This window comes from Psittacula echo (assembly GCF_963264785.1).
Source record: "Psittacula echo genome assembly, chromosome: 1".
Taxonomy (NCBI): domain Eukaryota; kingdom Metazoa; phylum Chordata; class Aves; order Psittaciformes; family Psittacidae; genus Psittacula; species Psittacula echo.
The window spans coordinates 155,311,894-155,333,798 of record NC_137735.1 but is presented as its reverse complement, the minus strand read 5'-3'; the positions used below and the strand labels follow the sequence as shown (position 1 = coordinate 155,333,798).

At 40.3% G+C, this 21,905-nt stretch overlaps 1 protein-coding gene across 2 annotated transcripts in view; it reads left to right on the top strand.

Annotated features, from left to right (window-relative positions):
- Positions 1-21,905, top strand: part of PDZRN4 (PDZ domain containing ring finger 4) — a gene marked incomplete at both ends in the record, with an annotated part of 253,790 nt that overhangs the window by 221,004 nt on the left and 10,881 nt on the right. For both annotated transcript variants that reach the window (XM_080630330.1, XM_080630331.1), the window contains 3 exons: positions 15,069-15,167; positions 17,359-17,421; positions 20,944-21,045. In XM_080630330.1, the coding sequence (XP_080486456.1) occupies positions 15,069-15,167; positions 17,359-17,421; positions 20,944-21,045 (264 nt within the window). The remainder of the gene's footprint in view (positions 1-15,068; positions 15,168-17,358; positions 17,422-20,943; positions 21,046-21,905) is intronic.

Sequence of the window (21,905 nt, the reverse complement as noted above, 5' to 3'; positions counted from 1 at the left end):
CAGTAATAATGATGTTTACAAAGCCAAGTGCTGGGAAGTAACATTTTGAAATACAGCAAAAATAAAGTACGATTTTACCTGCAGTAGGTGAAATTTATTGTAAAAAGTGAAAGCTAATTACACCAAGTGATTCTCGGCTGATTTGAACTGCAGCTGTGACAGCCCATAAACCTCTGGACTTTGTTGGCTAGAAAAAGGCACTTGCTACAGTCTAGAAAAAGCTCTGAGCTCAGAAGGGGCTTTTTGATAAACTTAGGAGACTTGGAAATCAGGTTTAGAAACAGCTGTAGCACATGTGGTTCTGGAAGGGGAATAGAAATCTTTTGGGGACTTGAAGTTCGTGATGTTATCGGGATTCTTAACTTCTAACAGGTTTTCCTTTACCCTTTGAAACATGTCATATTTGAGTTGGCTTATACCATTAGAGTCAGGAAAACTCCACACATTGGAGTCTTCTCCTGAGAAGGTTCATGGTGTATCAAAGAGGTCATTCATGGACAGAGAAGGATAGATCTGACAGTCTCAAGTGTGAAGACTGGTTTCCAAGTACATAGAGCTTTTGAAGATGTTGGATCCCTTCCAGACCATAATCTCCAACACAGTGAATGGCAAACTGAAAAGTAGAAGTCACTATAAAGATCTTAGCACTGATGTCATGTGCTAATATTGTCACATTCCCTTTAGTAGATGTCACCATTAAATTTTCGAAGCTGCTTTCAAGTACCATGATTTGAGGCAAGTCCAGAAATTACAAAAACAGCGTACCATAAAGGAGCAAAGAAGTGGATGCTGATTATATAGCTGATACAGTTATAGCTGGTTATGTTTTATAGTATACAGTCTACAAGGTCTCTGGACAACTGTTCCAGTGTTTGACTACCCTCATGGTAAGAAGCACTTCCCTAAATATCTACTTGGAATTTCCTGAGTAGCAACTCATGTCTGTTGTCTCCTGTGGCTGTCACAGTGCATGTCCAGGAGGAGTCTGGTCCTGACTTCTCTGAACCCTAGCATTTGGTACTGGAAGAAAGCAATAAGATCTTATTAAGAAGATAACTTCTCTTCAAAGGCTAACCAAATGCGATTCTCCCAGCCTTCCCTCTTAGGAGATGTTCTCCAGCCCCCTAATTAGTTAATGGACTTCTAGCCAGACATGGAGCACTGATAACCATTGAAGGTTCATTCTAACATTTTATTTCAGAGCCATTTTCATTGGAAAACAGGTTGGGGAGCAAGTTCTGAAAATCCCCCAAACCAAAAGAATTGGACTAGTAAAGTTTAAGGGGTTCCCACCTCCTTGAATGGCTCAAACCAGTGATTCTTTAGCTATATCTGTTATTTTTTGATGTTGATGGCCAAAGAGTTTCAATATGGCAGTCAGGATAGGAGCTTTAGTGAAAAGTCTATTTTTTTTTCTTCAAGTAGCTGTAATATTACTTTCTTCTTTTTTTTTTTTTTTTTTTTTTTGGGTCAAAATTGTCCAAATGTTAAGGACTCTTTAGGAATATAAAGGCTGCGAGCCAATGTGACAGTTGAGTATATTCACACACACTGCACAATGGCATAGTTTCTACTCTAGTCTGCTTATCTCATTTTAACATAAGTTCAGTTTCTCTCTTGTCCGTGCTATTCCCACCTACTTTGTTTAATGAGAAGAAAGTGAGAATGTAGAATCTAGGATTAGTGAAAAGGAAACCCTTCGCTGCATATTATCAGCTAGTTAATTATACTTTAAACTCTTCTCGTATCCTTGCAACTTCACACTTCTATTGAGTGAAAGACCAAAAGTGAGGACCAAAGCTGACTGCTGAGAAATACTATATATAAGCAGTTCATCATGGATCTCTCTGCTCAGAAAGCAAGAATTCTTGGTTTTCTCAAGTGCAGAACATACCAGAAGGGGTGTTGGGTCTCAAGCAGGTGAAAACATAAATGCATATATAACATAGGAAAATATGTGTATGTAGTTAAGTACTTCTAATAAATTAACATTCATACTGCACCATGGGGGAAGTACAGAAATAAGGAAAATTAATAGAGAGGTGGAAGAATTAGGGAGAAAAATAAGACCATGGCTTGCTTGAAATAACAGAGTGTGCTGAGGATATTTTACTTTCCAGTGTGATCATCCAGACAATAGGGGAAAAATGGGGTTTAGTAGTGTTTACAATATGTTATGTTTAATACTTCTTATAAGGGTTGATTTTTGGATTTATCTGTTTGACACGATCTGGAGACTTGCTATTCTGCATGCTAGCTAAGGGCAAAACTGAGGTTCAAGTGGATGTTTGTGACTTTGTGGAGGATGTACTGTTGGCTGTTGAGCCTTTTGCAGCCATGGAGCTGTAAACAGTTTCTCTCTTTGACTTCCTTATGAGGTACAATCTCTGTGAAGTCCATCATTTGTCTTTAAGCTCAAGGCTTAAAATATTGCTTAAAAGCAAGCCAGAAAGGCCACACCAAACCTGGGAGGCCCACAGAATTAAACGTTGCGTTTATCTTATCCCTATATGATTAGACCCTTCCTCCCACTGCAATGCTAAATTTGTTCATAGCACAGTGATCAAAGGTTTCTCACATTTGTAGTCCAGCACCATCATTCATACAGCCCAACCCGTTCCCCCATCTGCTCCACGACTGCTATCCTCCCCTCATCCTCACCTGTTGGGACTCTCAGCTGACACTTGTGTGTCTTCCTCTTCCCACTCAGAGCCATCAGACTGTTACTGATCATCACACATCAGACTGCTGAATATGCACTGGCAGGCTTGCCATGCCTTAAGTTAATCTATTGTTTGATTTCCTACATAGAAATGTAGTGTGCACTGAAAATATTCTCTCCAGAGCTGCAGGCAGAGAGTGAATTCCCATATCTATTGGAGCTTCTTGATTATCAAAGGATCCATCAGCTACAGGGCCAAATTCTGCTCCTACAGTTGCAAGATGCTATTTTATTTATAGGTACCTATATGTCAGCATATTAATTCTGGGTTTTTTATGCTACTGCTTTTCTTTCTGTCTTTTTTTTGTTAACATTGGTATCATTGTCTATAGTATCCTGCTGTCCCACAGCATTCTTTGTCTGAGCACAAAGCAGCATGCGGCTCTAAGTGTAGCTACAAAGCGGGGATCAGCAGGAAAGTGATTTTGGTTTTAAATATTTCTCATTCTGCATTGTATTAGCTTTTGGATTATGCATTTGAGAAATGCTTGCTGATATTTTTCCTTTGTGCTTTGAAGTAAACAAATCTTGTGTCAGAGATTCTTAAATCTAAACCAGACTTGAAAAATCAAGGATTAAATGAGACTTTAGCCTGTAAGGTAGAGCCCCCCCCCTTGAACAGAGCATTGTTTTTCCCCACCATGTGGAATGGAGATAACCCTCTGTTTCTTTGTGGTAAGCTACCAACCAAATCCATTATGGTAAATCTGACACCCAATGTGATTTGTCCTTTTCGATGCAGTTTATGAGAAGTCAGGATAGTCTTCTGTCAAAATTGATAAGTGAGAAGACAGTGGGGAATGTAATTTTATTTGTAACAGCACAGATGCCAGCAGTTCCAGCTTGTTTACATCTAGGCTGACTCTGTCTTGCTCCATAGCTTTTCTATTTCCATCCAAATAGCCCCCAAGTACATTGTGGATGTGCCTGTCTATGTAAAATATGCACAATAGAACATACTGGAAGTATGAAAGGGCGAAAAAGGACTTATTTCTTTAGGTTGTTTTCACAACTTGAGAGTGTTTTAAAAGTGAAATCTTGAACTCTACTCCACAAGCATGTACAGAATGGGTTCTAAAACTGAACCATAATCTGCTAAAATCCTGCAATACTTGTTACTTTCCATGGTAAAGGTACCAGAGGAGTTAAGAGTTTTGCCTTTATGATTGGAAGCATTCTTTTTCCAGTGGAGGTGGCCACTGTTTGTAAATTAAATCCACCACATTTAAATACAAGCCTATTCACTGTGAAAAGAAGGCAGTGGGACCCTGCAGTCACCTGTGAAGGGGGTGGAGAGACAGTTTCATTGCACCCTGTTTCATGCTGAATACTTCTACTATATAGCCTACAATTAGACATTAATGTATTTCCTTAATTAATGTATTGACAAGAGACCATAACTGTTGATGGCATTAGGACAGTTCTCAGGTCTAGGAAGTCTTTGTTTGCCTGCAGTATGACTTGCAGTCCCAGAACCCCACCAGAATCCCAGGTGATTTTGATCTTTTTTTGTTGGTACACTTAAAACTGCAGTGATAGGTGTTTCCTCTTTATAGTCACTCCTGTGAGCTGTTTCTTTACAGTATCCCACCCTAACCATGCAGTTATCATGGAGGTAAAATAAAAGAAGGATTTCATGTTTGACTGATCTAGCTTATGACAGAGGAGCTTTTCTAGCAAACTGAAAGTTCTTGCTTCCTTTTTCCATTTCTCTTTTTTGTAATTATTAATGAATAATTAGTCTTCTACATGGTTTGTCATCAGAAGATGGAGTCCAGAGATGCCTGTAAATGTCACTGCTTTGGTTCTATGAATACTGGATGTCATCTGACACTTTTGCTTTCTCATTGTGTGTTCCAAGAGTGGCAGTCATGCTCTTACATGAATTTTTTTGTCCTTGCCAGGGAAGACTCTCTGCAGTGTAACTGACCTGCTGGGTACACCCTTACACATAGATATAGACGTACTGTATGTACCTATACACTCATATACATAAATTTACACACATATACTACCTCCCTTCTGCACACACAAACATGTGCACACAAGTAAACAATTAAATATTTAACACTCAACCCAAGCCTGAAAACAAAATATCTATCTTAGTATGAAACTACCTTGTAAATGTACATTGGAGGCACCATAGACTGTCTTCATCTAAGCAGAGATAGGCGGCCCATAGGGAAAAAATAATTCATCATATTTAAAATAGATTATCGTTAAGACTCCTGCTGGTGCTTGGATTTACACATCTTTTTTTCTGAGTTTCCTCAAATTACTTCTTCTTGTTGTTAAAGACATAACTGCTCAACAAAGCCTAGGTGAAAGAGTTGCCTCAGGGATTGGTGTTGGGACCGGTCTTGTTCAACATCTTTGTCAGTTACATGGACAGTGGGATTGAGTGCGCCCTCAGCAAGTTTGCCAATGACACCAAGCTGTGTGGTTCGGTTGATACACTGGAGGAAAGGAACGCCATCCAGAGGAATCCTTGACATGCTTGTGAGGTGGGCTGATGCCAACCTTATGAAGTTTAACCATGCCAAGTGCAAGGTCCTACACCTGGGTCGGAGCAATCCCAGGCACAGCTACAGGTTGGGCAAAGAAGAGATTCAGAGCAGCCCTGCAGAGAAGGACTTGGGGGTGTTGGTCGATGAGAAACTGAACATGAGCTGGCTTCAGTGTGCGCTCGCAGCCCAGAAAGGCAACCGTATCCTGGGCTGCATCAAAAGGAACGTGACCAGCAGGTCGAAGGAGGTGATCCTGCCCCTCTGCTCTGCTCTCGTGAGACCTCACTTGGAGTATTGTGTGCAGTTCTGGTGTCCTCAACATAAAAAGGGCGTGAAACTGTTGGAACAAGTCCAGAGGAGGGCCACAAGGATGATCAAGGGAGTGGAGCACCTCCCGTATGAGGACAGGCTGAGAAAGTTGGGGCTGTTCAGCCTGGAGAAGAGAAGGCTGCGTGGAGACCTCATAGCAGCCTTCCAGTATCTGAAGGGGGCCTATAGGGATGCCGAACAGAGACTCTTCATTAGGGACTGTAGTGACAGGACGAGGGGTAACGGGTCAAACTTAAACAGGGGAAGTTTAGATTGGATATAAGGAATAAATTCTTTACTGAGAGGGTGGTGAGGCACTGGAATGGGTTGTCCAGGGAGGTTGTGAATGCTCCATCCCTGGTGGTGTTCAAGGCCAGGTTGGACAGAGCCTTGGGTGACATGTTGTCTCTACCCATGTCAGGGGGGTTGGAACTAGATGATCTTAAGGTCCTTTCCAACCCTAACTATTCTATGATTCTGTGTTTCTATATGTTGGGCAATGGAAGGTGTGCCAAATGAAGTGCAACTAACAACAGCGAGATCCAACCGAATGAAGTAGCATGTGGCTGAACACTGAGAATGGTTTGCTATTAGGGAATGCTAGTTACGGAGTAAATATGAGAGTAAGCCCCTTTGTAGTTAGAATAGTTTGCAGAATCCTGTTCCAGTGACATTTTTGCACGGCCAAGGACAAAGACAGTGGACTAGCTGAACATGATTAGGACCTGTTTTCTATGGAGAAAGGCCTATATGTGACTCTGGAAGGCAATGGGAGAATTGTATAGTTAAATGCATTTTCCACTTTTCCTGAAAAGGACGTCCCATATGAAGAGAGGCTGAAAAAATTGGGCCTGTTCATCCTGGAGAAGAGAAGGCTGCGTGGAGACCTCATAGCAGCCTTCCAGTATCTGAAGGGGGCCTATAAGGATGCTGGGGATGGACTTTTCATCAGGGACTGTAGTGACAGGACAAGGGATAATGGGTTAAAACTTAAACAGGGAAAGTTTAGATTAGATATAAGGAAGAAATTCTTTACTGTGAGGGTGGTGAGGCACTGGAATGGGTTGCCCAGGGAGGTTGTGAATGCTCCATCCTTGGTGGTGTTCAAGGCCAGGTTGGATGAGGCCTTGGGTGGCATGGTTTAGTGTGAGGTGTCCCTGCCCATGGCAGGGGGGTTGGAACTGGATGATCTCAAGGTCCTTTCCAACCCTAACTATTCTGTGATTCTATGATTCTGTGATGTGGGTAAGTTGAAATGTGATGCTTCTTTGAAACACCAAGCGTTTCTTTTGATCTGTAGTTTTACCCATTGTATATACCCTGATCATTTGTAAGTGACAGTCACAACTCCTACTGCATGGTACAAATTCTGAAGTGAAATAAATGGTGTTTTAAAGGGAAGTCTAAAGAACATCATTTATTCTGATGATGATGCTTTTTTGTTGCAAACCCAGGCTGTTGTTCCCTGTATTTTACACCCACACTCATTTCACATGGTCTTATATGTAACATGTAGCACCATTCTCATCACATCTGAATGTGAGACAAATTTTTCTTTTTAATAGCTCCACTGTTAGCTCTCTACCCTCCTAGGACTTCATTAGGTTGAACTGTTCCGGTAAGAACAGTGAGGGATAACTCACTTTTTTTATTTTGTAAGCAGAATTACCTGCCAGTGATGACAAGCATGTGGCATTATGAAGATTAAATATTATAGAAGGTGATTTGGCAGCCTGGAAAAGGTATATCTTTTTAGTCATATGAAGGAAGAGACCAAAAAGTGAAAGTGATTAGCAAGATCCTGTTAGGATGCTGGGCTGTTTGGAGCTCTACCTGATAATGATCCAGACTTACCTCCCAGAGATGAGATAAGAACTGCAGAGTTGGGATTACTAGACCCAATTATGAGCTTGAGAGCGAGTTTTAGCTTGATTTCCATAGTTTACAGACACCACTGGCAAGAAGCTGATAAAATTGATCTGACTTTGCAGGGCAACCTTCTTATAGTAACCTTGACAGAAAGTGTAAAAAGCAGCCAAAATTCAGTTACGCATATAATCTGGAGGTTGATCTCACCCATAAAGGTGCAAAATAAAGACAATACTGAAGAGTGAATCTTAATTATAAGGTGTGTGTAATCCCTGTGGTCCCTGCGTGCTTCTGTTTGAAGAAGAATGACACTAGCTCTCAGATGGATGAGGATTTTTTTTCAGTATAACCAGTTTATTAAAATAAGTCAGACCTTAATGTACTTTCTCAGTTAATTCTTCACTGCGCTATTCTGTAAGTACTCTGTTCTTGGCCTTTTGTTCTTCATTCATTCAGTTAATCATTCTGTCAATTATAACATTAGCAAGATGAACATTAAACAGCTTCTCAGCTGTTACAGCAGGTAAAAAGGAAAAGCAAAGATAAAAGTAACTACTGTTTTCTTATTTTGCTTTATTTGTTTTTGGTTTTTTATTTATTTACTTTTTTGTTTTGTTTTTCTTAAAATTTATGGTAAAGACTATACTTCTCCTTCAGTCATCAGACACTGGGTCCGCTCATTGCATGCAATGAGCCTTGATTTCTTCTCAAAGTGCAGTCGAGGCTACAACACAATAAACTAGCCTGGCACAGGTTTAGAATCTAAAGGTGTTTCAGCTGACACCTAGGGTTATTTCAGAGTATCCACATGACCCATTATTTGGTGATGGGCAGTAATTCACTAACTGGTGATAACCATGTTGTTCTGTGTGGCTATGAAGATAACATTTTTTTTATATTTTATTTTTTTTTCCTTGATTTTGCAATAATAGCAGCTAGTAACAATTTGTAATCTGGTTTTGATCCAAGAGGTACTAGTAATTATCCTGTGGTAAAGAAAAATTGCTGAATCCAGAGACCTTCATAGACTGCCTTTCTCAGAATTCTTTTGCCTTAGAATACATTACATTACTGTGGGTTTTGTAGAAGGAATTTGTCAGCCTTAGAGACTTGAGCCAAGATAATGTTCTTTCATGCATTTTGGGATGAAGATAAAGCATATCTGAATTGCACTGTTTGTTTCACCACACAAGGACTTTTCCAGACTGGCAGCTTTTTAGCTTTCTTCTGATGAGTAGGAATCCTTCTCCAGTACACTGTGGTGACTTCCTTTTCTAAAAGCTATACTGGTGAGTTGGCTCCTGATTCAAAACCTGGCAATTTAGTACTTGTAAATAGCAAAACTTCCTTTCTCCTTTCTGTCACTTTTTTTTTTTCCCTTGTTCAGGAGAGTTATTAAAAGGGGAGAGAGAAGAAAGCACAGTGTTTGGGTTTTACAGGCTGGACTATACTGACATTCTTTTCCTCTAAAGATAATGCAGTCAAATGGGAGAAGGTAGATGCTGGTTAATACTAAGAAGTTAAATAGTTGACTGTATTGTAAGCAGAACATGTTTAGGATCCTCTATCCTACCATGTCACAAAAAATTCAAACCCTAAACAATGAATCACAGGTTCTGTTACACTAGAGAATAACACTAAAATTAATTTGGTATTTGACTATGTCTGAACGATGAGATGATTTTCTCATTGTAATGAGGACTGAAATGTTAACTGAAATGATCACACATTGCCCATTTAGGAAAAATACTATTGCGCTTTGATTCTATGCTCTCCCTTCTAATGGTGTTACCAGAGTTCATGGGACCCATTACTCTGATATACTGTACGGATGAAGGGAACTCAATAGCTATGGCGATTTTGATAGTCTCTCTTGGTCCTTTTAGTGCTGCGCAACAATTGCTATAAAGGCAGACAGGGAATATTGGAAGAATGTAGTATATTTATAGTATTTCTACAGTGCCTTTCAAACACTCTGTAATCATTTATTCTTTTATGTCCTTCTACTCTGGCAGTGTTTGCATTGTTTTCTTCTTATAGATAAGAAAAACAAGTCACAAAATGTTACATGAGGTGACTTCATCAAAGCAATTATAATTGAACAGGGAATAGAGACTTAAAGGGCAGAACAGTTCTGGAAGCCAGCTAAAATACTGTCTTATGAGGCAAGATCTTACTAATGCCTTTTCAAAGTTATGATGAATTTGAGAAGGTAGGGAAATTTCCCTTCCTCGGTATAGAGCATGAACCTCAAACCTATGCTCAGTAGTCTAAGATACACCCAGTGATTTTTCAGAAATTTTACATTTCTTGATCTTGCAACCAGCTACTTACATCAATAAGTTCACCCTCTGTCATTTTTTACGGTAACCTTTTTTGAGATTTCCATATTAAAGGTTTCCATTCTAGAAATGAGTCAGTGTGTTTCTGTATACAAATAAACTGCAAAGGGGATCAGCAAGTTTCCTTGTCAGCATGGAAACTGGAGACTCCCAGTCCTTCATATTTGGACATGAGGTAGCCAACAGTAGAGTTCACCTTTGTCATGATATAGAATTCTGTTAAATAGTTGATTAACTTTTGTTAACTATTTGTCTACAGTACATACAGTAAGTTAGTCTTACTGCATTTCACAACCAGTAAGTCATGACTGTACAAAATGAAAAATGGGCATAGAATGAGATGAGGTAGTATTATAGTGTCCAGGAACTGAACTCTAAACCCATTAGAGCTGGGGCAGTGGTTTTCTTCTTAAATCTCCATTGCACTAGAGCAGCCCAAGTGTTACCCTTCCATTGAAAGAATTTAATGTGTTCACTAGTTCTGTAAATATAGGAGGTCAAATTCATCAAAAATTATATTATCACAGGAAGCATAAGGGATTCCCTGAATGCACTCATTCCCCAGCAGTTTGTGGGCAAGGGACACATCAGATCTCAAGTTTGTTCTGAGTTTCAATGTCACCCAGAGGCCTTCAAACACTAGAAGTTCTTGTATGGGCTATGGACTATGAGAGTCTCCTACCCTGGGGATAGGGTAGCTTACTGTTCATCACAACCAATTTGTATTGAGCTCTAATTTCTTGTTTGCCTAATTTCCCACCCATAGAAAAATTTCTTCTCATCACACAGATGTGTGAGAAGTCAAGACAAGGAAAAACTTGGAGGATGAGAGTGAGGAAGAAGAGCAAAGGAACAGTAATGATAGGTTATTTTCGGTAGTGCCCAGCTGTATGCATGATTCATATGTAGTGAAGCGGTCACTTTAGTAGATGGGACTTCCTGCTTACCAGGCAGTAATTTCTTTACAGATTTCTATAGAAGAGATAGCAGGATGGGTTATAAGGTAAAAGTAGAAGGTGGGTGATGCAGGGGCTGTGTGGGCATGTGCACTAAATGACAATGGAAATATCTGGGGGGAAATGAGAGAAAAGGGTGAGTGAATCTGTCATCTGTGAATATGAGTGAGGAGTCGCTTAGTGAATTGAAAAGGGTTTTGAAAATGAGGACAAAAGGATTGTGTTGTTGGAGAGGGGTGCCAGGGTGGGATGGTTCAAATGGAGGTGAGAGAGACTGGCAGGCTGTGATGAGAGTGGGCAGAGCTCAGCCACATTGTAAACGGGTTGAACAGGGAGTAGCTAACCCTGACAGAAAGTGGTGGAAAGATTCCAAGGTGTGCATGGCTTAGTATAGACTATTGCCAGAGTGGTCAGCAAAATCAAATAAGTTAGAAGAGGATTCCATGTGTGCAGTTATTCCAGCACAGGGTTATCAGATTAATAACTCTTGTAAACATCTTCAACATTCAACTTTACCAACTTCTCTCTTAGGCTGTAGTCTCTTTTCCAGGGTGTGGAGGGAAAACGCGAAGCTCTTTTTGCCCCAGAAAGACTGTTTAAGAATGGTCATGGAAGGGTTCATGATCTGTTTTCTAACAGACTGTCAGCTTTACTCTTTGAAATTTAGCTTTTAGTAGAAAAGCTATTACTACAAACAGATGCAAAGTTTACAAGTTCTCCTTTAATAGCTCTTAACCTCTTCCCAGCAATTCTAGAAAGCCAACAGCCCAGTTGATGACATTTATAATCTACTTCTCTACTACTTGAGAGAAATGGCAGTATTAACCTAGCCTTCCCTCCCCAAAGAGGTGACAGCTCCTTGTTTGGTCTTATGTCTCCTGAGGTTGACTGGTTTTCCATCACTGAAGAAAGAGATGGCCTTTACCTGGGAGCCAGAGGCTACAGTCACTACTCCATCACTTTAGAGGATGAGCAGTATAACCAGTTTTCAGTCCTTTGGGAGCATTACCTGCACCTCTTCCCTGTCTTTTTGTATGTCTGAAGAAATGAGCTACCTTGGAAATTTGCATCCCTATCTTTCAGGACAGGATATTCCTCATTCTAATTTCCGCGTCTTTGTTTTAACCAAATAATTTATAGCTAAACACTTTAAGCTATTGTCTTCACTGTGGCAATGCACTGAGTTATTGTTCTGCCCACACAGAGGAAAAAGAAGCAAGTCAAAGATACAGCAATTTGGCATTGATTTCTGTCACTTGGCAGCAGAATACTCTTTGTGTTGAGAGGCGGCTGCCCCCAGAGTGCCCAAAAGAGGAGGAGGCTGTCGTCCCCTGAGCAATCTCCTCAGCCCCTCTCCTCCCGCCATCTGTCTGTCAGCACACTTTGTGAATCTCCAAATATTGTTTCTCACCTTTTTTTAAAATGAATTTCAAAGACTTTTGGTTCAGTCCCTATGTGCACACATACAAAACCCAAAGAGAAAGCTACTATATGTGTGTGTGTGTGTGTTTGTGTGCATGTATTTAAAGGGATTCCAGAAAAGGAAATGGCATTCTTATAAATTAGTCACTGCTGCCAAACTTGTTGCTTCTTCTGTTAAATACCAGTTGGGGAAAAAAAAAAAACACTAAAAAGCATCTGTCGCAAAATGCAATGTCAAATGCATTTGACCATGATGGTCCAGGTTCTCTAACATCTCAGTTCCTGCTCATTTGTTGAAGTTGTTTTGGATGTGCTTGTTATATAAAGATAGGACTTGGGGGCTGTTGCTCTGAGAAATTATTTAATATTTTACACAAAGTGTTTAAAAACACTTTAAAATTAAATTTAAAAAAATTCCAAAGATGTTTTGTCAGCTCTGATTTGTTTGAATGTGACCAGGTTGTATCACATTTGCTGTAAAAAAGAAGATGCCATGAAGGTAGTAGTACAGTTGCCCAGTGGGAAGAAGGAAGTTACCCTGGAATGACTTCCAATGCAAAGGAAGAGACCTTATCCAACTTCTCTCTCATGCCTGAATATTACTTCAGTATGTGCTTGAGTCTTAGAATGAAAAACATGAGACATTTGTTTGGCCTTTAGTACAAAGTACCAGTATCTCAGTCATAAGTATCTACAGCTTCTAAGTGGCCACAGCCGTGCTCAATCATCAGACTGCATCCATTCACTCATTTACAAAAGTGGTAGTTCCAAGATTACCCAGTACAAATCTCAGCTCTAAGCTGTATTCCTGGGCAGAGAAACAAAACTGTGGCAACTCAAGCACTATGCATAGCCAGGGCTGGTGCATCCCAGTCAGAGGATATTAATCACTGATAGTGGTCATCAGCTGGTTCCCAGAGACAGTTATATCAAACCTCTTGGACTCGCAGGATGGAGCCTCTAAGGCATCCTCATTTTCCTTTGCTCTTTCATGCCCTAAAAGGTTAAATTCCTCCACTCAATGAGCCAGCACACAGAAAGGATTCAGTTTGTTTGCAGGCTGAAACGTTGGTACAGCTTTGCAGTAACATTTTGAGACAAATCATCCGCTAGAACTTCAAGGTCATTCTTCACCAAAGAAATTACGTTCAGAGCAGTCCTTGGGGCCCCTGTCCAGCCTCAGTCCAGGGAGACGGGAGGTTGTGCTAGGAGGACAATGAAAGTCAATGGATTTCAGTTTGTGCACAGCTTTTCATTTGCCTTGATTTAGAGGTCCCAGTCTCAGTCCTTTATGGTGTATTTAGGCTTCCTTATAGGCCTCCAAGGGACCACAAGCTTCTTTATTCCTTAAAAGTATACCTTGTTGCTGTAATTGAAGCCGTTTTGTTACTGTAATTTCTCCCTAATATTACAGTTCTAGTCAAGTGTTCTTTCCCTCTGGAGGCATCAATTATTATAGGTTTTGAATAGGCCTCCCTCCCGGTACACATACTTACGCTTCCAATACCAAAATCAGGTCACTGCAATTCTCTTGCCTAATAAAACACAGGCCTGTGTTTCCTCTTTCAAACTCGATGTATAACATGTTTGCTGGAGATTAATTCCACTTCTTACTACCATATTTAAAACTCCTGCCATATTTAAGAAAAATTAAAGAAAAATACCGGTTTCATTGTATTTTCTACATTTTCTTAGTTTTCATTAAAATACTGAATGTCCAAAGTCCAGAGATAAGTTTATAGGGTTTATGCAGGTATTGAACCCATGTAGATGTGTATGTTGGTTGGCAGCGGAATGAGCCATAGCAGTTAAAAATGTTCAGCTGAAATCAATGAAGTTTTTCTGTAAGCTGTGATATTTCAGCACCTGTTCCCCATAACTGAATGGGACTCAGTAGTGAGTCCTCACTGCTGTATGTCTGGTACCTGTTTATGGATTAATCTGCAGGATACCTCAGGATGGGGACAAACAAGCTCTACCACAGACTGAGAACTGAAGTGTGGGTTTGTCTGTCTTTTTTTGCACAGCCATGAGAGGCAAAAGCTAAGTTCCAAATGTCACCTGCAAATTCCTCTCAAATACATATATCGACTAAAGTTTCCCGTTTGCAACCGAACTAATACTCTGTGCTGCTGGATTCATCGTACTTTATTACAATTATTTGTTCACAGTGCTTGCATTTTTGTGAATGATTCCCCCATGAAACCCCGTGATGCTCAATTCAGATGGGTGTATGTAGTAGTTATCGCTGCACCATCTGCCCTAAAAACTTTCACTTTTCATGAGGTGCCACTGCTGGGACATCTGGCACTAAAAATATGTTTTCTGCATCATCTCACAATTGAGGAAGATGCCACGGCTGTTCAGCTCCACAGGAGATTCCTTGAAGCATCCTTCTGTTACCTAACAGCTTCAGCAATGAAACTATGACACTAAACTGGCCAGGAAAGGAATTATGTATGCTATTAATGGATAGATACGCTATAATGCTTTATGGCTTGGATTGCTGTTAGAAGGGACTGGCATTTGTGTGATAGATTGATGTGTAGCCAGCCTGTCTTATATCCTATAAATCAATAGTTGGTGTGATAGAACTAAAATGACTATGTAGTATACTGTAAGTCAGCTTCTATTATCCAAAAGCAAAAAAACTGCAAAATCCATGCACAGCCATATTTGTCAAAAAGTTCAGCATGTCTTACTGAACTGTTTCTGTATGGCTTGAACCTGCAGTGTACTGGGATTTCCTTCTTAATTCACTGAATATTTTACTGGTTAAAAATGCACACAAAATACTGTTTCTCATGACTGGGCAATATGAGTAGATCATACAGAATGAGTATGTCCTACAGTCTGTCACCCACTTCATGCTCACTTGTGCTACACAAGGTTTTCCACCCTTGGCAAAAGCCACCGTACAAGCCCGTGTGTTTTCTTGTAGGAGGTGGAGCTGTGCCGCATTAGCAGCCAGGAGAAGCTGGGGCTGACTGTCTGTTACAGAACAGATGATGAAGAGGACACAGGGATCTATGTCAGTGAGGTAAGGACGTGGCAATGGGGAGGAGCGTGGGAGATGCTTATGGTGGAGGGCTGAATGTTCCAGGTGATGTAAGAGCAAGTGCTCCAAGTGCAGAAGTGTCAGCCATCAGCCAGCACGTGTCACTTTCAATTCATTTAGATTATCACTTTAAATTATGTTGACCAAGTAGAGTAATTATTACTAGTGAGCTTCTTTAATATGTATGCTTTTAACTACATTGTAGTTAGGGAAGTACAAAGCAGTCTGAGAATTCTGAATGGAATCTGTCCTTATGATGGAAATCAGGAGGAGTTTTTAAAGAGAAAAACACATTCTCCAGCCCCTGCTTGCTTTCTCCCCCTGCCACAGCCTCGGTAATTGTAAGAGTGGATAATCATTATTTTGTTATTTGTGTTATTGTTACAGTTGTGGTACACACAAACATGCCATAGATGGGTGGAGGAAGTAGCCTGGGAGAGGAATATGTCAGAAAGACTTTGCCAGACAGAAAAATAAAGTACTGGATACCAAGAAGGGATGAACCCTCAGGTTTTCATTGGCTTCACCAGGGAAACATGGCATCTAGTACATATCACAGGGTGTTGGTGTTTTACAGGGTCAGTCTACAAGACTCCCAGGAATGCGAGCTCCCTTTGAGTCTGGAGCCATTCAAAAAGGGTTGTTTTTGCAGGTAAAGCAGAACTCTTGTGAGTCCAAAATCAGTGGTGAGTTCAAGCTCAGTGGTGATTGTCCTGGGTGAAGTGTGTTCTCAATTTGTCACTTTCGTGACAGTTTGAACCAAATTTGGTCATTAGGAAAATGTTCTTCACCGAGAGGGTGGTTGGTCACTGAACAGGCCCCCCAGGGAAGTGGCAACAGCCCTAAGCCTGTCAGAGTTCAAGGAGCGTCTGGACGACGCTCTTAGTCATATGGTTTAGTTTTAGGTAGTCCTGTGAGGAACAGGGAGTTGAACTTGATGATCCTTATGAGACCCTTCCAAGTTGAGATTTTCTACGATTCTGTGATTCTAAATTCTGGGTGAAGTTCATGAACAGAGAGGATCAATAAAGAGAATTCTCTTGTATGTCAGTGAGCAGGTATGAAGGCAAGATTGCACATTTTCAGGCCAGCACCAGTGTCAAAGAAGCTGAAAAGCATAGCCTTGGAACAAGAATGAGGAATTAATATAAAACTACCCAAGAATAAGTCTTCCACTACTTGTATAAGTGCTGCCATTAAAATCTGTTTGGCTTTATGAGGACAAAGAAAATGCAGGAAGCTCTTGTTACACTCCAGGATTACATCTGAAAGGTGCTGGTTTTTCCTACATGGTAGAAATTTCTCAGACCTTTTAAAGTGAATGCAATTATATTGTCTGTTGACTTGGTTAAGCACTTCAAAATGTTTTTTTTTCTTTCTATGACAATGCTCAAGAAGAAAATAACATCTAACAGCTGCAGAGGATGCTACCTCCAAACCAAGTGCTCAACTCAAATGTTTGGTTTGAAAAAATATCTTAAGGCATGACGAGGCAAAATAAATGATTTAAGATAGCCATCAAGTGAAAGGTGATAGATCGAATTGCCCTGCAATGTACAGTAGGTCATTGCTCAGGGATAAGCTATAGTGACTTTGATAAACTGTTAATGGAGCTCTAAGCATATATTTAGGTTAAACTAACTTAAAATTAACTGACTCCGACCAGAAACAATATACAGGACCTGTGAGTGATCTATACAATATAGATCCTTCAGGGTGTTTTTTTGTTGTTTCTCCACGAGCTGCAAAATTCCAGAGGAAATAACAGATTGGTGACCAAGATAATCACTTAATAATAAATGTTTTCATGAAAGAATAATAGATGTGCCCTTTTCCCAAAGACGAGCCTATTTGTATAGAGTCAACTACTGCAGAAGCACCTTACTCCAGAGTGGACTTTCAGACTCTGCTCTGATAGCTGAAAGCTAAGACCTGATGGTGGCATAAGAAAATATTAATCTGAATCCCAACCCTTTCTGTTCTTTTTTCTTATATTTGAAACAAGCTTATACAATTATTTATAAGTGTTGTGTTCATATGACTCTAAAGGAAACTTCAGATTGCCTCTGTGCAAAATAAAAACGGTACTTTTTCAACTGGTGCAATCATACAGCTGTTATAATTTCCAGTAAAAATCTTTCTATGATCAGTTACTGGATAATGTCCTGTGCAGGTTGATCCAAACAGCATTGCTGCCAGAGATGGACGGATCCGTGAAGGAGACCGCATTTTGCAAGTATGTGACAATAGAGTCTTCCTTAAACTCTTTCTTCAGACAAACACACACTGCTGTCTTTTCTGTGGACTGTTAATGAGGGAAGGTAGTTCTCTTTGTTACTGTGATCGATGAGAAAATCCATGTCTGTCTGTTTTTTAACACAACAGCCAGGAGCTAGAGTGCACGTACTGAAAAATGGGACTGACAAACTCACTCTGGCTCATGCCTTTTTGTCTCGTGTCTTTTTTTGCCATATTTATTAGCAAATCTCATTTCCACTATGTTCATCTCAGTGTCAAATTCTAAACAGGGATCTTGCAGACTTAAATAGGGGTGTCAGAGACTTGCTGATCATTCACTGATTGCATAAATTTGTTTAAAACTCACTTTTGCTGAGCATAGATGGTAAGAATTTTCATATTAAAATGTGCTGTTAGTGAAGGATTATCTTGAACGCATGAGAAGTGTGCTTATTATACTTTTGTTAATATTTTCTTTCCTCCACCAATAAAACAATGCTTTTCTGTGTTCTTTTCTGACCCACCATCTTGGCTTTTTTTTTTCTCCTTTTACTTCTATCAATCAACACATTAAAAAGCTGCCCCAAAGATAGGTTTGTGTGATGCAACATAGCTGCTGTGGATGAGGGTGGCCAGCTGCTGGCTCTGGAGGAGGGTACAGAGAGGGAAGTACGTTTAATGGCAGTGGGTTTCTGTTTTCAGCTGGCAGTGAATAGTATACTTTTTGCCCTAGTAATAAAGTCACAAAGCAGCTACCAAAAAATTCGGTTGATTGGAAACTCTTTGCTGTACAGTAGCATTTTAGTTCTGGTTCCCAGTTGATTTCCCTTGTGTTTTGACCTTTTTTCACTGAAATCCCAGAAGTATCTCCTGGTGACGACAGTCTGCTTTTCTGTAGGCTGTTCCATCATTGCCCTTCATAATTTAGACACATGAACTTTCAGGTTATTGCAAGATCAACCTGTCCCTTCACTCCAGTCTTCATTTCTGCAGAAGATGTCTTTGCTTAAACCTGAACCAGTATCTCTTACCCTGATTTGGCTTTTGGAATGTAGCTAACACAACAGGGTCTGCAAGCTGGTTTACCAAAGTTATCCATTTTTTGGAGTGGAAATAACAAATTACATTTTAATGTCAGGGCTCACTCAGGGGCTCCTGGTTTATTCTCCATATGGCTGGGAATGTGAAAGCGCTCACAGGACAGCATTCCTCCCAAAGACACAGATGCTACAGTGCAAGAGCAGTGAGCCCTTCATCAGGGCTTAGGGTAATGAAACTACATCATGGGATTCAGCTAGGAGAGAAAAAGTCAGTTCACTGCCTTCTGTGTCTTTTTATAATATACCTACTGAAGAAAGCAACAGGATATAATGGTATTTTTAACTTTCAAAAATAAGGAAAAAAACCTTGTTTATCAACCAAGTTGAAACAAATTTAATTCCTATTCTATGTGTTTCAAAATAAAAGAGCAGGTCTGTTTTCTGCTCCTTTCATTGCTTTGTAAAATCTCTGGGTGAATTGAAGAGTCAACAACAGATCAGGCAAATGTTCACCAGTTCCTAATGAAATTCATTTCGATTGTGAGTAAAGACTCTGGGGGTGAGAGAAGAGCATAGGTAATTCTGCCATCCTTTTGTAGACTGGAGCATTACTTTAATGTCAGTGCTGATATATAGCTATGAGTTTTATCATTAAAGTTAACACCCAGAGAGTTATGTGGGGTTTACTTTCATATCTGAAAACACATTGACCCTCTATCTACTCTTATTGATGAGATAACTCAGGGAAATAGAAGGTGACAGTGCCATTACAGGGGGATTACACTGAGGCTGGGAGAGAGCCACATCCTTGAGCATGGGGGCATTTTCTGAGGGTGGCAGATAGCATGGGTTAAAGCTGTGGGAGGATGCTCTGTTTTCTGTATTCTTCACAAAATTACAGCAGTTTTCCTCTTGTTTCTGAGGCTGAAACTGCCCTCTTCTCATTTTCACACACCTCACACCTCTCCTGTCACCTTCACAGTCTCTTTAAGCATCAGAGAACAGCCTGAGTATTTTGGATTAAATGTTACAACATCAAGGGAAAGGTTTTATAAGGACATTCCTAGTGAGAATTGCCTAAATTTCTGCTGGTTTTAGCTATGAACCTCCAGGCTGACAAGTGCTGTCCATGGGGAAGGATGCTGTGCAGCAGGCTGAAGTCCTGCTTGTCCCCCATGATTATGGAGATGGTGTGGGGTGGTCACCTCCAGGCTTGTGGGGACAGCAGGGCCACTGCCTCCAAGATTGCCTGATAGGAGTTGCCGGAGCAGCCGCTGTGGCCGGAGGTGTTTTCCACAAGCTGGAGATCTGCTCCTGGGCCTCTGTGGCTGCATCTCTGCTTTTTACGTTAGGGCACCTCTGCGTTACCAAACAGTTGTCTGGTCTCTCACAGACCACAGGAATCCCTTCATGTAGGCTTTGAAGGGTCTCAGACATTTCACTCATTGCCAATTAGACGATCACAGTGCACTGCAGTTTTCTTTCATCTAAATGTGGTTTTGAGTCAGGACTTTCAGGTCAAACATACATGCAGAAATGCAACTTTCTCTTTAGTTTTTAAAGGGAAGTTCCTGTTACTTTGAAATCAAACCCTTAAAAGTTTTTCTTTTCCCCACATATGCAGATCCTTCTGTCTTCCAGTCTTGTTTTCACCAGCTTTCAAATAGACCAAGTTTTTTGTTTTGGTTTGTTTTTTGTTACCACAGTGAGAATAATCCACTTCTTTTGCTGTGAATTGGACAAAACAAAATACATACGGAAAAGAAGATTTCTTTCTGATTCCCTCAATAAAAGGTTTTGGACAATGCAAAATGTGTTTGTTACCATGTAGTCATGGATGTGGCTGTTTTAATGAGGTGACAGAATAGGAGAAAGGTAACAACAAAAGCACTTTCTCATTGGACAACCACTTTTATTTTGATTATCCCCTTGTAAGGGGGATACATACGTTTTGTGTGGTTCTGGATACAAAGCTGTCCGCACCAATATGAAATGATTAAATGGAGCAGCAGTAAGTGGTAGCCTGTAAGTATTGCCTGGTGAGAGATAATACTGTAGCTCTCTAATTGGCTCTCTACCAGCACACAGTGTGACTGATTTCAGCTGTAGCATTACCAGTCTTGCTTCCACCAGCACTATTATCTCAGAATGACACTTCCATTACTCTGAACGGAGAAAGATGAACGTCACCTGTCAGGGGCTGGTTAATTGTGTTGCTAGATGTATGTTACCAGGGCGCAGGTTGGACATTTATGAACATAACTGCTTCCTCTGATGTCCACCATCCTTCAACGATCGATACAGCTCTTACAGTAAGCGCATAATTGAGTGAAGGCACTTACCACTGAGGGGCTGAAGATGAGCCCGTTGTGCGAGTTTCATTGTCCATACATTCAGCACAAATGAGCTGATATCTGCCCTTTATTGTGTGTTGCTTTGTGGAAATGGAAACTAATGTGTCACTTTCATTTGTTTCCTAGATAAATGGCCAAGATGTCCAGAATCGGGAAGAGGCAGTGGCACTGCTTTCCAGCGAAGAATGCAAGAAAATTGTGCTGCTGGTCGCAAGACCAGAGATGCAGGTTAGACTAAATAGATGCACTGAGCCAGAACCTGGGTTATACCATACATTCACTGTCACTATAAGTAATGAACTGCTGAGAAATAGGAGTGCCAAAGTTCCTGACGAAAGGAAACAGATAACTGCAGATCTTTGCCCCTGTTTAGCCAACAAAGAAAATAACATGATCTTACTAGGGCTTGTTTTCCCCAAACTAAGGAATCCCTTTCCAGCAAAGTAAGTGGATATACAAATAAAGCTGGCAGCACTAATATGGTATTAGTAAAACTTAAAGTAGAACTCGAAACTATGTATTACTTGTTATGTGATTCTTATTTATTCTAGAGATAAATTTTCCATACTTACCTCAGTCATTTCTATAAACTTACACAAAGCTGTAGTGGGTCATTGGTGATGTCTCTTTTTATTCTGTGCGTTTATAAGCAGGCATATAAACTGTTCATTTATGTGCCAATTATGGGACTTTCAGTACAGCACCACTCAGTAAACCTGGATCTGATTGTTTCCAAATGCACCCTGGTCACAAAAAACATGCTTGTATATCAGAAGGTGCATTTTCAAAAGCTTTTAGATATACTTCTATGGTTTTAAACAGAAAACTATGCCAATGCCAAGAATCTTGTCATGCCAAGAATGTTTTATATCATTGCAGAGGGCAGATGTTAAGTTGATTATCAGACCAAAGGAGAGGTGGAGTGGAAGAAGATTAATATTTTGCTTCCTATTATATTCTGTTTATAGGCCACTGCAAAGCAAAAAGACACTATATTGTCTCTGTTCTCTCCATCTGCCACCAATTCAGAGCTGGTTATGATGCCATTTATTTCTCATGCTATTGATATGATAGTCTCAGTCTTGCTA